At 55.3% G+C, this 14,734-nt stretch overlaps 6 protein-coding genes across 7 annotated transcripts; 3 read left to right on the top strand and 3 right to left on the bottom strand.

Moving 5' to 3' along the window:
* Window positions 1-1,089: 1,089 nt before the first annotated feature.
* On the top strand, window positions 1,090-5,030 carry LMH87_007463 (uncharacterized protein; the record flags this gene model as incomplete). Of its 2 annotated transcripts, none has more annotated exons than XM_056192557.1 (7): window positions 1,090-1,102; window positions 1,164-3,441; window positions 3,599-3,765; window positions 3,833-4,231; window positions 4,283-4,721; window positions 4,785-4,954; window positions 5,005-5,030. In XM_056192557.1, 7 exons carry the CDS (start codon window positions 1,090-1,092, stop codon window positions 5,028-5,030), a joined length of 3,492 nt encoding a protein of 1,163 aa, XP_056060766.1. The 2 variants fall into 2 exon arrangements, with proteins under 2 accessions (XP_056060766.1, XP_056060765.1); XM_056192556.1 differs by having other exon boundaries at window positions 3,830-4,231.
* Window positions 5,031-5,421: 391 nt separating this feature from the next.
* LMH87_007462 (uncharacterized protein) lies at window positions 5,422-7,533 on the bottom strand (the record flags this gene model as incomplete). Its single annotated transcript, XM_056192555.1, has 1 exon — window positions 5,422-7,533. One exon carries the CDS (start codon window positions 7,531-7,533, stop codon window positions 5,422-5,424), a length of 2,112 nt encoding a protein of 703 aa, XP_056060764.1.
* A 373-nt stretch (window positions 7,534-7,906) lies between these two features.
* Window positions 7,907-8,405, top strand: LMH87_007461 (uncharacterized protein; the record flags this gene model as incomplete). Its single annotated transcript, XM_056192554.1, has 2 exons — window positions 7,907-8,205; window positions 8,285-8,405. The coding sequence occupies 2 exons, from the start codon at window positions 7,907-7,909 to the stop codon at window positions 8,403-8,405; spliced, it is 420 nt and encodes a 139-aa protein (XP_056060763.1).
* Window positions 8,406-9,145: 740 nt separating this feature from the next.
* LMH87_007460 (uncharacterized protein) lies at window positions 9,146-9,946 on the top strand (the record flags this gene model as incomplete). The annotated part of the gene is made up of 1 exon (XM_056192552.1): window positions 9,146-9,946. One exon carries the CDS (start codon window positions 9,146-9,148, stop codon window positions 9,944-9,946), a length of 801 nt encoding a protein of 266 aa, XP_056060762.1.
* Window positions 9,947-10,078: 132 nt separating this feature from the next.
* LMH87_007459 (uncharacterized protein) lies at window positions 10,079-11,817 on the bottom strand (the record flags this gene model as incomplete). Its single annotated transcript, XM_056192551.1, has 3 exons — window positions 10,079-11,302; window positions 11,366-11,406; window positions 11,526-11,817. 3 exons carry the CDS (start codon window positions 11,815-11,817, stop codon window positions 10,079-10,081), a joined length of 1,557 nt encoding a protein of 518 aa, XP_056060761.1.
* Window positions 11,818-13,453: 1,636 nt separating this feature from the next.
* LMH87_007458 (uncharacterized protein) lies at window positions 13,454-14,146 on the bottom strand (the record flags this gene model as incomplete). The annotated part of the gene is made up of 3 exons (XM_056192550.1): window positions 13,454-13,502; window positions 13,569-14,049; window positions 14,113-14,146. 3 exons carry the CDS (start codon window positions 14,144-14,146, stop codon window positions 13,454-13,456), a joined length of 564 nt encoding a protein of 187 aa, XP_056060760.1.
* Between the last annotated feature and the right edge of the window lie 588 nt (window positions 14,147-14,734).

The following is a 14,734-nucleotide window of genomic DNA, read 5'->3' as shown; positions in this document are numbered from 1 at the left end:
GCCACACGCCAATGCTATTTACACCTATAAACTATAGCCAGCAGTTTACCACCTTGGGAGGCTGGCTCCTTGCGAGAAAGCATGCTCAATTCAAGTCCTCCGCACTCAGCAAAGCGACAAAAGACTGCGCACCAGAGTAGCAGCACTAGAAGTTATGAGGCGCAAAACGGGCCACTATATTCGTACGACAAGTACACCATTGCATGGATCTGCGCTCTGTACATAGAGATGGCCGCAGCTCGTGCAATGCTCGATGAAACCCATGATAGACTCCCTGGGCATTTCAATGACATCAATACCTACACTTTAGGGAGCGTCAAGGGCCACAACGTTGTCATTTCGTGTCTGCCTACTGCCCAGTATGGCACGAACAATGCGGCCCACGTGCTCACCAATCTGATCCGCACATTCCCATCCGTCCGTCTCGCTTTGATGGTGGGCATTGGTGGCGGGGTACCCAGCAAGGCCGACGTACGATTAGGTGACATCGTCGTCGGAACCAGGGTAATTCAACATGACTTGGGGAAGCTCACGGGAGCTGGACAAGTTCAGCCCACAGCAGTTTCGAAGACAGTTCACGCATCTCTCGGCACTGCCGTATCTAACTTGCGGTCGAAACATGAAATAGAGCCTTGTCAGATTGCATCCGTCTTGCGGGAGAGGTTAAAGGGACATTCAGACTACAGTCGCCCGAGCTTACCCGACCGCCTCTTCCAGGCAACGTATACTCACGAATTCCCGGGACGAGACTGTGAAGAATGTGATCCGTCGCAGTTGATACTTCGAAGTAGCCGGGCGTCGGATGACCCAGTGATTCATCATGGTGGGATCGCGTCAGGAAACCAGGTTTTGAGACACGGCATTACCCGCGACGAGGTGGCTCGTCGTCTAGATGTCATCTGCTTCGAAATGGAAGCTGCTGGTTTGATGGATGTTCTCCCTTGCCTTCCGATCCGAGGCATCTGTGATTACTCAGATTCTCACAAAAGCAAGGAATGGCAGACATATGCTGCGGCCACCGCAGCTGCATATGCCAGGGAGCTGTTAGATGTGCTACCCGTGACAGCCACTCAATCAAGCGCGGGCTCCATGCTCAATTCTGGTGAGTTTGCTACAAAACACATGGACGAAATGAGCGACTATTCACTATCGTGGTGTTAAAGATGTATCCCACAAGCGCCAACAGTGTCACTTCATGGTTCCTTTTGGACGAAATAAGGAATTCGTGGGACGCGACTCGATTTTTGAACGGCTTCTTGCGACAATCGCACCGAGTGCAGATCAGGACGACTGCCAACGAGTAGCTTTGGAAGGCCTTGGCGGGGTCGGCAAGACGCAGATTGCGCTTGAGGCTGTGTTTCGCCTTCGCAATGACCATCCGGACTGCTCGGTGTTCTGGGTTCCAGCTCTGGATGCTGCAAGCTTTGAAAGTGCCTACCGTGACATCGGACGGCAGCTCAGAATAAAAGGCATCGAGAAGGATGATGCAGATGTTGGGTCGCTCGTCAAGACCGCTTTAAGTGAAAGCGCATTTAGCTGGCTTCTCATCATTGATAATGTTGACGATGCACAGCTTTTCTTTGGCGATTCCAACGCGACACCCCTCGGCGACTATCTACCATTCAGTCGGAATGGCTCAATTGTTGTTACTACGAGAAATCACCAAGTTGTCACTGAGTTGGACATTTCCACGAGCAACACTTTCCTAGTAGGGGAAATGAGTAGGGACGAGTCCATTAAAATGCTGCGGCAAAGCATAAAGGAGACCAGACCGTCGGACGGCAAGGATGCGAGCGAACTGCTTGACTTCCTGGCTGATCTCCCTCTTGCCATCAAGCAGGCTTCGTCTTACATTGCCAAGACTGGGATCTCTATCTCTCGATATTCCGAACACTGCCGGTCGAGCGACAAGAAGTTGATAAAGTTGCTCAGCAAGGGTTTTGAAGATCGGAGTCGCTACAAGAACTCTGTAAATCCGGTGGCAACGACATGGTGGATATCTTTCAAGCAAATTGCAAGGGAAAGTAGAAATGCCGCGGAATACCTCACGTTCATGTGTTTTTTTGCTGAAAAGGAAATACCGAAAGCCCTACTGCCCCCAGGTATGGATGAGGACGACGACGAGATGGAGAGAGACGAAGCGATTGGTATTTTGAAAGCATATTCATTTATATTGGAACGGCCGGAGTCGAACTCTTTCGACATGCATCGGCTCGTTCGCCTGGCACTGCGAAATTGGTTACAGGTCGAGCAAAAGCTAAGACACTGCTCTACCGCCGTGGCACAGTGGCTTGCAGTCGTGTTTCCGTCTCTGGCGCACGAGAACAGGGACATATGGCTGAAGTACCTACCTCATATACAGTCGGCGTTGGACTTCTCCGACGCTGTGGATGCCAACGAAGTTAAAGGCGGGCTCCTCTCCAAGATGGCTATATGCTTTAATCTCTTGGGGAAGTACAACAGTGCAGAGGTTTCTTACCGCGCGAGCCTCCAGCTGCGGAACGAGGTCCTGGGCATCGAGCATCCCCGCACGCTTGGCAACTTGAATGGTCTCGCGAATGTGCTCCAATGCCAGGGTCGATACTGGGAGGCAGAGCATACACACCGACAGACCCTCGAGCTGCGGCAGAGGGTCCTCGGTCGGGAGCATGCCGATACGCTCGCAAGCATGAGCAACCTTGCCCTTTCGCTTGTCGGTGGTGGAAAGTGGCAAGAGGCGGAGCAGTTGCACCGGCAGACACTTGAATCGAGGAAAACGGTTCTTGGTGAGGAACACCCGGAAACACTCGCGAGCATGAACAACCTTGCACTTTTACTTGACAGTAGGGAGCGCTGCGAGGAAGCAGGAGAGATTTATCAGAAAACAGTGCCACTGATGGAAAAAGTCCTCGGCAAAGAGCATCCCAACACGCTTATTAGCAGAAATAACCTCGGCAATGTGCTTCAACGCCAGGGCCGACACAGCGAGTCGGAGGATATGCACCGAGAAACGCTTCAGCTGCGGCAGAAGGTCTTGGGCGAAGAGCATCCTGATACGCTCGCAAGCATGAATAACCTAGCACTGTTGCTTGTCAGCCTTGAGATGTATGAGGAGGGAGAAAAACTACACCAGCAGACGTTGAAGCTGAGGCAAACGGTTCTGGGCAAAGAACACCCAGACACATTTGCAAGCATGAAGAATCTTGCCTCTGCCACGCAATGTTTATCACAACCACCTTCAAAGTCCCCGGAACGGTCAGATACCAGAGCTCGACGTTCGTATGGTTTCCTGCCTTCCGAACCAAGTGCGTTTGCGTTGGGCTACCCGAGCACTATGTCTGGCAGTTGCGCTCTACCACAATCCGAAAGCCCCGAACCAAGTGCGTTTGCGTTGGGCTACCCGAGCACTATGTCTGGCAGTTGCGCTCTACCACAATCCGAAAGCCGGGAAGCTTACGATTCGTATGTCTCCAAATTCTGTTTTTCTCCCTGCCTCGCTCTATGCCAAGCATACTGATCTCCCACACACGCTCTCTATTAATTGTTGTCTGCCACTGTCGTATCCGCCCCCTTTGCTTTTCAAGCCCTCAACAGTTGACTGATCTGGTTTCTGCTTAAGAGAGAAGCTACCTTCCTCGGCTAACGATACTTCACACGACCAACCCGCGGCTCAACCGCTCCCCGACAGCTACCAGCCCGCTCCGCCACCGCCATACGAGTCTCATTTGCGAACGTTCTCTGGCGACGATATACAACGTCACTCTTCCACACGTTCCCTTCCAGATTGTAAGAGTTCCATATACCGAGTGAGAACGTACAAGATGAGAGTTTTCTCACAATGAGTTTTTAGCAGCGTTCGTCTCAAAAGCTACGCCGCCACCAATACCTCGGTACCAACCAGGACGCCAAGACATGTTCGAAACCATGCCCTCGGCACCTCAACATTTTGGGCCCTGCTCCCCTGGTGGCTATACCTTCAAGTACTCTGATTGCACTGGAAGGAGGAAGGCTCTTTTAATTGGCATCAACTACTTTGGTCAACGCGGGCAGCTACGCGGCTGCATCAACGATGTCCGCAACATGACTTCCTACCTCGCCGAGGAGCTCGCCTGCAGGCGCGAGGATATGATAATCCTTACGGATGACCAGCAGAGCCCCACGAGCCAGCCTACAAAGCAGAACATCCTGCGCGCTATGCAGTGGTTGGTGAGGGATGCTGATCCTAATGATTCTTTATTCTTCCATTATTCCGGTATAATTTGGCTTTCATGACTCATATCTTTCTCCTCTCTAATTATCTTAGGACATGGTGGTCAAACGAAAGACCTTGATGGCGACGAGCCAGATGGTTATGATGAGGTCATCTACCCTGTCGACTTCCGACAAAACGGGCATATTAGCGACGATGAGATGCACGATACCATGGTGCGGCCGTTGTGCGCAGGTGTGCGACTGACCGCCATTTTCGACTCTTGCCACTCCGGTACAGCTCTGGATCTGCCGTATATTTACTCCACGCAAGGTATCCTCAAAGAGCCAAACCTGGCCAAGGAGGCTGGTCATGGTTTACTTGGTGTCATCTCTTCGTACAGCCAAGGGGATTTGGGTGGTATGGGTAGTCAAATCATGAGCCTCTTCAAGAAGGCAACAAGTGGTGAAGAGGCTCACAGCCGCGCTATTGCGACGAAGACTTCACCTGCCGATGTTATCATGTTTTCAGGAAGCAAGGATGACCAGACATCGTATGTTCTATGCCGCTTACTCTTCTTCGCTCTGCCTCTCGTTTACTAACCTTGTAATCACAGTGCAGATGCAAGTATTGGCTTGCAAGCCACTGGTGCCATGTCCTGGGCCTTAATTACCTCTCTTAAGAAGAATCCTCGCCAGAGTTATGTACAGCTTCTCAATAGCATTCGCGACGAACTATCCACACGATATACTCAAAAGCCGCAGATTTCCTGCAGTCACCCACTTAGTAAGCTATAGGTACATATCTCAACTGCCAACTGCTAACTTTTCTCAAAGATACAAATCTCCTCTTCGTCATGTAGAAGCGGCTAAATTTCCAGACTTTCTCCTGCAAACTGAAACACTCAATCTAAATATAGAGATGTTATATTAATAAAGCCTAGAATTAGCAAAAGCGAATTAATCACTGCAATGTCTATGCATGTAAATGCTGGGCTTTATAAGGCAGATCTTTAACGCGATAGAGCCGCGTGAAAACGTACTCCTCGACAGGTAAGATACTATATTCTCTAGTAATTACTATAGTTGGCTTATAGTAGCTTTGCTACAAATATACCTTACGAATTTAGCTATATACTTTTTAGAATTGTGGCTGGAAGTCAGTACGGCCCAGCTGGGACAATGGCAGATACACAGTAGGGTGGTATATTCGCTGCATTAGATTTTCATGTCTATTGTACACGGATCATCCCCTCAGAGCTTGCTCTCTGTCGTCATGAGAGCCCCGCTCATCATTGGCTGCTCCGCGGGCCCAGCTCCTCCGTTGAGCACCAGCTCCCGTCCGCCTTTGGTTCCCCACCACGCGACGCCAATCGCGGACCGCTCGACGTCCATTTCCCCGTTGACGAGGATATCCCAGAACCGCTCCTTGACGGGCCTCCGCAGCCTCGGGTCCGCAATCGCGTTGAGCGTCTGCGCCGCAATTGCCATCCACTCCTCCACGAGCGGCAGCGGCAGGAACGGCAGGGCGTCGATGAGCGCCAGCACCAGGGCGCTCTGCGGTGACTGCAGCGTCTCGCCGCTCTCGGTCGCGGCCGTCTGTGTCGCCTCGTCGGGGGCCAGCGGGACGGTGGACGCGATGGCAATGTGCTGGAGCAGCATCTCGAGGAGCGTCTCCCCGAGCAGGGGCTCCTGTGCCGCAATCTGGAACGGCGGCGACACCATCTGGATGACTGTTTTAAAGGCCACGCGGAACTGCCGTGGCGAGATGTGGTGTGGAAATGATTCAAAGAGCTTGACAATGTAAAAGGGCGCAAGCTGAATCGTCAGCGCGCTATGCTGGGGGCACGAGAGGACCGACAAGACGGCGCTGTGGGCCGATTCAAATATGTGGCTCATGGTCGGCGACATGACGCCGTCAAAGCCCAGATATGATGTCGCTGGCTTGATGATTAGCGCATCCGCTGCTTCTGTCGTTAGTGAGAGGGGCATGTGCTCCGCGGCGTTGAGGTAGTAGAGGTCCAGCGTCCGTTGCAAGTGCGCCGACGGCACCGCCAGCCCGTCTGCGGGCCGGAAGTCGCTTAGAAATTTTTCGCATGCCGCGCCGCTCCTGCAAATGACGTCGAGCGACGTGAGATATGTAAACGTGTAAACCTGAAAGGCGTCGTTGCCGTTGACGGACGATATAAAGCAAATGTTGCGCAAGATCTGCAGCGACTTGGCCGCGACGCCCGGCGCGACCGCCTCGTGCAGCATGCGCGGGTCGAGCAGGCTGCGCGCGACAATGGCCTGCAGCGTCGCCACGACGCCAAACATGATTTTGCGCAGCACCTGCCAGAGCACCGGCCACGTCGCCTGCAGCGTCTCCGGGCTGAGCTGCGCGCTCGCCAGGCCGTACTCGACGCCGCTCAGGCGGTTCTTGGCCCACGCGTCGAGCAGCTTGTGGGAGAACAGTACCAGGTCCTCCTGCGCCTGCAGCACGATGCTCGTGTCCTTGGCATGCGTCGCCGCAAACGCCGCCATCTTGGCCAGGGGGCCCATGTTGCTCATGACCGGCCGCCGGTCCAGCTCGACGAGCATCGCAAACGAGGGCGCGTGCTGCGGCCAGCTGCAGCCGCCACCACCGCCACCGCCAACGGTCTGGGTCACGTCGCGTGCGATATCCTGAAGAAAGAGGCCGTCGCCGCAGCCCTCACGCAGCATGGCCCAGAGCATGACGGGCAGCAGCACATCGCAGTCGAGCTGCGCCTGGTGGTGCGGCGACAGTAGCGGGAAAGCGTAATTAAGCGCCATGACGATGGCCGCCTCGGCGAGCGGGCCGTCCTCGGCGTGCGACCGCAGCGCGAGGTTGGCCGCCACGACGACGGCCTGCTGTAGTGTGTTTCGTAGGCTGCGAGAGAGCGTGCGGCGGTCGTTGCCCTCGAAGCCGATCAGGACGCCCGTCAGCACGAGCAGATGCTGCCAGCGCGCGGAGCGATCGTCGGCGCCCTTGACCACGGCGCGCGCCCAGTCGTCGGGCTTCAAGCCACCGCTTTCGCGCTCCTGGGTCGGCGGCGGGGGCAAGAAGCCACCGCTGGTGTTGTTGTTCTTCTTCTTCTCGAGGGCTTCGGCGGCATCCTGGCGGACGCGGAGGGCGGCGGTATTGTAGATGCTGACGACGCGCAGGGCATGCGACAAGTCAAAGCCGGGCCGCTGCCAGATGGCGGGCGCGGTGAGCAGCTGCGAGGTGAGGACGCCGAGGTTGAGCGGGTTCGAGAGATGGGTGAGGAGGTGCACGGTGGTGCCGAGGATCTGCTCCGACTTGGGGTCGTCGTGGACGTCCTGGTAGTACTGCAGGAGGGTGTTGAGGAGCCTGTCTGCGGGCATGGTTTCGGATTGTGTGCGGCGCCACTGCCAGGCTGCTCACTATGGAGGTTTCGGACGATGTCTGGGCGAAATTGCGCTACAAATATGTGTCGTTTGTAGAGGTTGAATTCGAGATACCCGGATTCGGAGACCCGCGGCCAGGCGTAGGCGGGTGCCGAGGTCTACGGGACCCACTGGCCCGCCAGGGAGCTTCAGTAGCTCTGCTGCACAGAGTCCACCATTTGTTTACATCTGATGACGGCCATGACCAAACGACACGCAAACGCTGCGCAACAAGCACCAACGCATCAAGCCATGACCTAGACAACGACTGTCGCCAGAAACTTTCGCATCGCAGGGCTTCTGGAGCCGCCGCGCCCGCGCGCCCGCCGCCATGTCGGACCTCCCGCCCAACTACAGGACGCCGCCCTTTCCGTCGCTGAACGTGCACACCCTCTCCGACGAGACGAGCGACAAAATCTACACGCTGTACCACATTGGCGACATTTGGCGCTTCACGACCGTATGGACCGTCATCGTCTACGCCGTCTTCCACATGGGCGCGGTCATGGTGGCCTTTATGACGCACGGCTTCAAGCGCCGGTCGTGGAAGCTGCTATGGCTCGCGCCGATTGTGTACCTGAGCGTTGCGGGCGTGGAGGCTGTGCTGTCAGGGAGCATAGTAGGGCTAATGTATGTTCAAAGTCCCAGGAATGATGATGTTGCGACGTTTGTTGCAGCGTTGCGCTGCCGAGGCTGACTTTGCAAACAGAGTTGGCGCCGTTTATCAGTCGGGCAACTACGAGATGAATACGTGGATCCCGTGCATATGGGGGTTTGTTTGTCTGCTGATTCTCCTCATTTCCTCGTTTACGATCCAAGGCGCTCTATAAAGCAACGATGCAGGCCAGATCGGCCTTTTGGCAAAGAGGATACTACTCCTCAACGATACCATTTACGACATACGAATTTTTACATTAATAACCAGCGTGTATTGGGAATATTTAAGCTTGTTAGAACTTCTCTGTACTAAAATATTGTTAATTCTTTTGGGCTTCGATTTGGCATTGGAGTACACGACGGTGAAGTGGCGTCTTTTGCCAAGAGCCAAAGCCATTACTAGTAGTGTCGGACATAATCAAATGCTCCAATTCAAAATTGATCAGCTGTCTCGTACACCGACCACGGTCGGTCAAAGCATTCGCGCATCAAGTACATGGCCAGCGTACATGGCCCAGCTGTCAACTAGCAAAGCTTTTGTTCACACAGCATGATGACAATTGCTCCATCAATGTCAAAAAAGAGGCGAAAACCCCCGCCACATGATTTAAGGGCTTATTACAAATAACACGGTGCATGCGCATGTTTGCACTCGCCGCTGCTATTGTTCTTTTCCGTGGCGCCCTGTGCAGACCCCCTTGGCGCATGCCCCACCATCATCACGATTCAAACGGCAAACTTTCTACTCTCACCTTCACCACCAAGATAAAATCAACTGCCTCAGCAGTCACTCTCACCCTCTTATTCCATTTTCCTAGCAGAAGAAAATACAACACCTCAATCCGTCTTCCCCTGTAAAACAAGGCCATCAAGCCATGAAGAGATAAAAAATCTCTGCCAGCACCCTCACATCATGGCCAACTTTCAACCGCGTCTCCGCCGCCCGTCTGCCGATTCCGACTACGGCGATCCCATTTCACCAGTGCCCTCAACCTCGCGCTTCGCCGCCGACTTATACCCCGGCGAAGCGCGCTCCCTCTCCGGCATCGCCATGCGCGCATTCTGCCTCGGCGGCGCCTTTTCCTCCTCGGCGCTCCTCACCGTGCTCATCCTCGCCCTCACGCACTCGCCCCTCTGGCGCGCCTCCTTCTTCCTCCTCGCCCTGTCCGCCTTTCACTTCCTCGAGTTCTGGGTCACGGCGCGGCGCAACACGCTCGTCGCCACCACCGACAGCTTCCTCCTGACCGCCAACTGGCCAGCCTACGCCGTCGCGCACGCCGCCGCGTTCGCCGAGTGCCTGGTCGTCTGCGTCCTCTTCCCGGCCCGCCGCAGCTGCGGCGCTCTCGGCAGCGTGTGCGTAGCGCTCGGCCTCGTGCTCGTCCTCGTCGGCCAGGCGGTGCGCTCGGCGGCCATGCTGCACGCCGGCGCGAGCTTCAACCACCAGATTCAGTGGAAAAAGTCAGACGCGCACGTGTTGGTGACGAGCGGCGTCTACGGCCGCCTGCGGCACCCGAGCTACTTTGGCTTCTTCTACTGGGGTCTGGGCACGCAGCTGGTGATGGGGAATGTGGTGTGCTTTTTTGCGTACGCCGTGGTGCTGTGGTACTTCTTCAGCCGACGAATCCGTATTGAAGAGGTCAAGCTGGTCGAGTTTTTCAAGGACGACTATGTGCAGTATCGGAAACGGGTTGGGACGTGGATGCCATTCATCTAGGCAAGGCAGGCAGGACCTGGGCAAATATTGTAAAATTGTATAGTAATGAAATCACGAAGAACAAACAGGCTGGAATTGATTTACTGTGATCTGGCTGAGAAGCGCTTCCATAAAACCAACGCAGAAAAGCGACTATCTTGTCCCAGAGGCCATGGGCTGGCGGCTCACACTGCCATACTTGGCCTGCCAGGCATAAAAGTACATGAGCGCGGCAAACGGCTGGCCGAAAATGGTAAATGACACCCAAAAGATGGCATTGCCGAGCACCTTGCCGCCGTTGCCCATCTTCATCTTCTCTAGCGGCGCCGTCAGGGCAATGAGCGGCAGCTGCAGAAACATGCCGAGGAACGCGACACCGATAATGTTATGGGTAGGGACGCCGACGAGCACCTCGTGCAGCACCGCCGACACAAAAAAGACGGCAAAGCTCGCTGTCGAGGGCTTCCAGCCGCGGCCGATGAGTGGCATATAAACGTGGCGCTTAAAGTAGGTGTAGACGGGGCGGTTCCAGGTGCGCCAGTAGGACCCTAGACTCTCGCTGTTCCACCAGTCGTCGTAGAAGAAGCGGTCGCCGAAGCGCGTTACCTCGGCCAGCGCATTCAGGAAGGACTGGAAAATGGCAAAGAAGCCAGCCAGCCAGATGACGAGAGAAATGGTGGACAGCTTGAGCAGGCGCTCGAGGATGGAGAAAAAGTCGAGCGAGGCAATCTTTTCGAGCGAGTTCTGTAGCACAGGGGCGGCGTACTGGGCGCTGGCGAACCAGATGAAGACGGATAAGCAAAAGACCTCGCCCAGGCGCTTCGCCACATAGATCCAGCGAATCTTGTCGGTGCGGGGGTACACGGGCTGGTAGACGAGGGTGGGAGCCCACCAGAAATACGTCATGTTGTTCATGGTGATGTTCTCCGGGTACGGGCAGGCCTTGTAGAGCTCGGGCACCGACTCGCCCTTGACGGGGTGGAGGTAGGCGTGGCGCAGGTCGCGGTTGGTAAAGGCATACGAAGTCGTCTTGAGCCAGACGATTAGGGCATGCGTCTCAGCCATAGTCCCGATAAAAGGGTGGTGGACGCGAAAGTAGACGACAAAGGTGGTGAGGACGAGGGCGAGCGTAATGTTGACCATGTGCGTCCAGGCGACGACGATCCAGATGTTGTGAAACTTGCGGCGGTCGCGCTCCGAGGGGCCGGTCGCGCCGTCGACCATGCGCTTGCGCGAGCGAATCGCCTGGCGCGCGGCGGCCAGCTCGATGAGGTAGGCGATGAAGAGGTGGCAGGGGATGAGGCAGAAGAGGCCGAGTCCCATGACGACGTCATGGCGGCGAAAGTCGTGGCATTTGAGGCAGATGAGGACGCCGTACTGGGAAAGTTAGCTAATTGACAACACCAGCGATGCAATTGCCTGTTTTTTCTCGGCAAATACCTTTTGAATATTTTCAATCATTAATCGGACATTGCCAACCACTACGATAACGAGGCGTTAGTGAGGGGCACATTGTCGCACGTCATACATGCATAACGCATCACGAGTTCGCACGCTCAGCCCAAGATGAGCAGCGAGCACTAAAAAAAACACAACATACCGAGAACAATGACCATAAGGTTACGGAAGCCCAAGAAGCTTGGCGAGACGTTGGAATCGTGGCTCAGGCAGGACGGGCGGACGAGGGAGTGCGTGGCCTCAACATGGCGATACTTGGACTTGGGCTTGCTGCTACGCGAGGAGCGCGTCTTGGGCGGCGCCGAGGGCAGTTCCTGTTCCTGCTTCTGCTGCTGCTCGTGGAGTTGTTGCTGCGTCTGCTTGTCGGTGGTGCTTGTTGATCTGCGCTTCCTGGTCGACGCGGTTGCGACACCCGTCGTCGTGGCGTCGGACATGGTTTGAGACACGCTTCTTCGGTGGTACGGAGGGGTAAGGCAATGTCCACCCGGCGTGTTTTTGGCTGCTGGGAATTGACAATGAAGAGAAAGCAGGTGAGGGTTGGCGGCAGCAGAATGGGAAGCGAGGAAAATGCTGCTGGTGGCGGCCACCAAGGAGCTTGGAGAGAGAAAAACAGGCTGGTATGGTGGCGCTAGCAAAGAGGTGCTGCAGCTCTTGGTGCTTGGGTGCCGAAAGCTGGAAGCTATCGCTACCCACTCCACTGTACCAGTAGCTTAGCATGCGTGACGCTATAGGTACGTGGTACCTAGCGATAACGATAGCTGCAACGCCCGATGCAATGGGGTCTAGCGGCAATATTTGTCCTTATTTTGGCTGCTTTACCTACTCTTTTTTTTTTTTTTTTTTTTTTTTTTTTTTTTTTTTTTTTTTTTTTTTTACCTTCTTTCTTTGAGTTCTTTAGGGCTGGAATAGCAACGCACGTCTTTTTTTGCTTGGACTTGTCAACCGTTCAGGCCTGTCAGGCATACCACTCGCCAAGGTGCATGTCCCCTCCCTGGCCTGTCAGTGGTCTCCGCCACAGCATGTTAAGCGCTGGCCCAGCCACCGAATCCCGCGCCACGACCCCGCTGCCCGGCGAGGCTCAGGCCCGCAACCCGCTCTCCCCGAACAGACACATGTCAGGCGGGTTGTCATCGTGAAACAATCTGTGTAAAGCAGAATGCGGTGCTTTGACAGAAGGTATATTTTGTATTTGTTTTTATTTACAGACGCCATGTCTCTTATGCTTGTGTCGTCTGTTCGGCATCTTGGCACTGCTACTACCATGTCCCCTCCTTCGTACCCTCCTGCAGCCTCGCCCGCCACAACGGCCCTCGACCTCAATCTGGCACACGCTCTCGCTGGAGCTGCGGGTCTTTTTCTGCCTCGTTTTTTCTTCTCATATCCGTTCTGCTGCTTTTTTTAGTCGTTCGGACGTTAGCGGCCCCTTGGTGGACGCGCCACACCTCGATCCGACTCCTCTTCCAGAGCCTAAAAAGACAGCAACCCTGTCCACGAGAAAATTTGCTTCCGAGGCACATGTCAAGGCCGTGACGAGAAAGTGTCTGAATTTATATGTTGCACAGCAGCCACGCCGAGTGTACCCGTCTTCAGCATGTCAGGACAAGGGAATTCTCTGCAGACCGTTTTGCTCGGCTATACCCGCTCTGGCAACAACGAAAAGTAGACGGTGACTTTGCGGGCTATATCGACTGTTCGCTATAGTTCGTTACCGTGCAAAGCTCCAAACGGGGTTCGACCTCTCCCTGCGACTGCGGCTAACGGTCAGGGTCGGCCGAGACCGGGTGACCGGGTGACCGACGGCGTACTGCCGTCCGGCGTGGGTAACGCGCCGGCAGCTTCTAGACCGTGCGAATTTGGCAGGCAATATTAGGTAATTTTGCCAACGCCGCTCTAGTCGCTACTCCACATCCGGACAGTTAAGCCCAAACGAGGACTCAATCGCAGTTGGAGCAGTATCATTTCTTGCCTCACTGTTAAACAATATGCGGATTAATCGCGCTCACACAGTGCATACAAATGTTCACAGGATGATTGGCTCAAGCAACGACCATGGTTTCAGATAATTATTTATTAAAGCCTGTCTTGGGTACATAGTCCCAACAGACATCTCGTCACTATCCTAAGTGGTTTGGTTACCACTGCTCAGAAAAGACAGACTTTTTGCGTCCACAACAGAGCCATTTACAGCAGAGCAACGGCGGCGGCGACGGCAGCGAAGACACTGCCGGCGATACGGCCGGCACCGGCAGTAACGGGCTGGCTGCCGGTAGGGTTGGCACCGCCGGTGGTGGAGACGGTGGGAGCGCCGGTGCCGGTGCCGGCGGGCTGGCTCACGCTGGGGACAGCGGGAGCAGAGCCGCTAGCCGTGGGCACAACACCACCGCCGCCAGGGTTCAGGTCGGTGCCGGAGGGGATGGGGTTGGACGAGGCCGGGGGCTGAGCGGGAGCAGAGGGCTGCGAAGGCTGAGCGGGCGCCGGGGGCTGCGAGGGCTGCGCGGGGGCAGAGGGCTGAGCGGGAGCAGAAGGCTGCGAAGGCTGTGCAGGAGCCGGAGGCTGCGAGGGTTGCGCGGGAGCAGAGGGCTGGGCAGCAGGCTGGGTGCCGGCCTGAATCTGGCCATCGCCAATCTGGGAGACGGGCGCGCCAACATCGGCGGCAACGGCAACGGCTGGAGGTATCAATTAGTATTGTGCGGTCCCGAATTATGTAGGCGGCGGTGGTGGAAGCTTACTGGCCAGAGCGGTAGCGATGGTGAGGAACTTCATTATGATGGTATTGTTAACTTGTAAGAGAAAAACGAGTGTGACTGGTTTGAGATGAAAAGATGAGGATGAGAAGGATGAGAAAACGGGACGGACGAGCAAACTATATAACCTCGAAAAACTGGGTAATGCTATATGTGTGTGCTTGTCAACCTGTCAACCGTGTGTGCCAGGCCGCAACGGCCGCATGTGCATCAACACATGTCTCGTTGCGTCAATCAATAATAAACGGGTGGCGGAGCAAAAGCAACGGTACAGGTACATACACGGGCGCGAAAGGCGCTGTAACAAAGAGCAAATATACATTAGACTTGGTGGCTGCATGTGCGCACACTGGCCACTTCTTTTTTCGAAACCGGTGATCGTCAATGCAACATTCCAGATGCCGCTGAGCCGGCGCGTGGGTCGACCATCCCACTGAAATTCGCCATTGAATGTGCTGGCGCCGAGCCAATGAAGCACGCCTGTGCTTCGTCATGGACTGCCCATCGCTCGCGATCGTCATCCCCATAGAGTAATTGACCCCCGCGATCAACTCATTCTGCTACAATGGAGCTCCAGAACGGGTCGAGGCCGGGACGGCTAAAGCGG

Source organism: Akanthomyces muscarius, chromosome 1 (assembly GCF_028009165.1).
Source record: "Akanthomyces muscarius strain Ve6 chromosome 1, whole genome shotgun sequence".
Classification (NCBI taxonomy): Eukaryota; Fungi; Ascomycota; class Sordariomycetes; order Hypocreales; family Cordycipitaceae; genus Akanthomyces; species Akanthomyces muscarius.
Note: the sequence above shows the minus strand (reverse complement) of the source record. Positions and strands in the feature narration are given on the sequence as shown.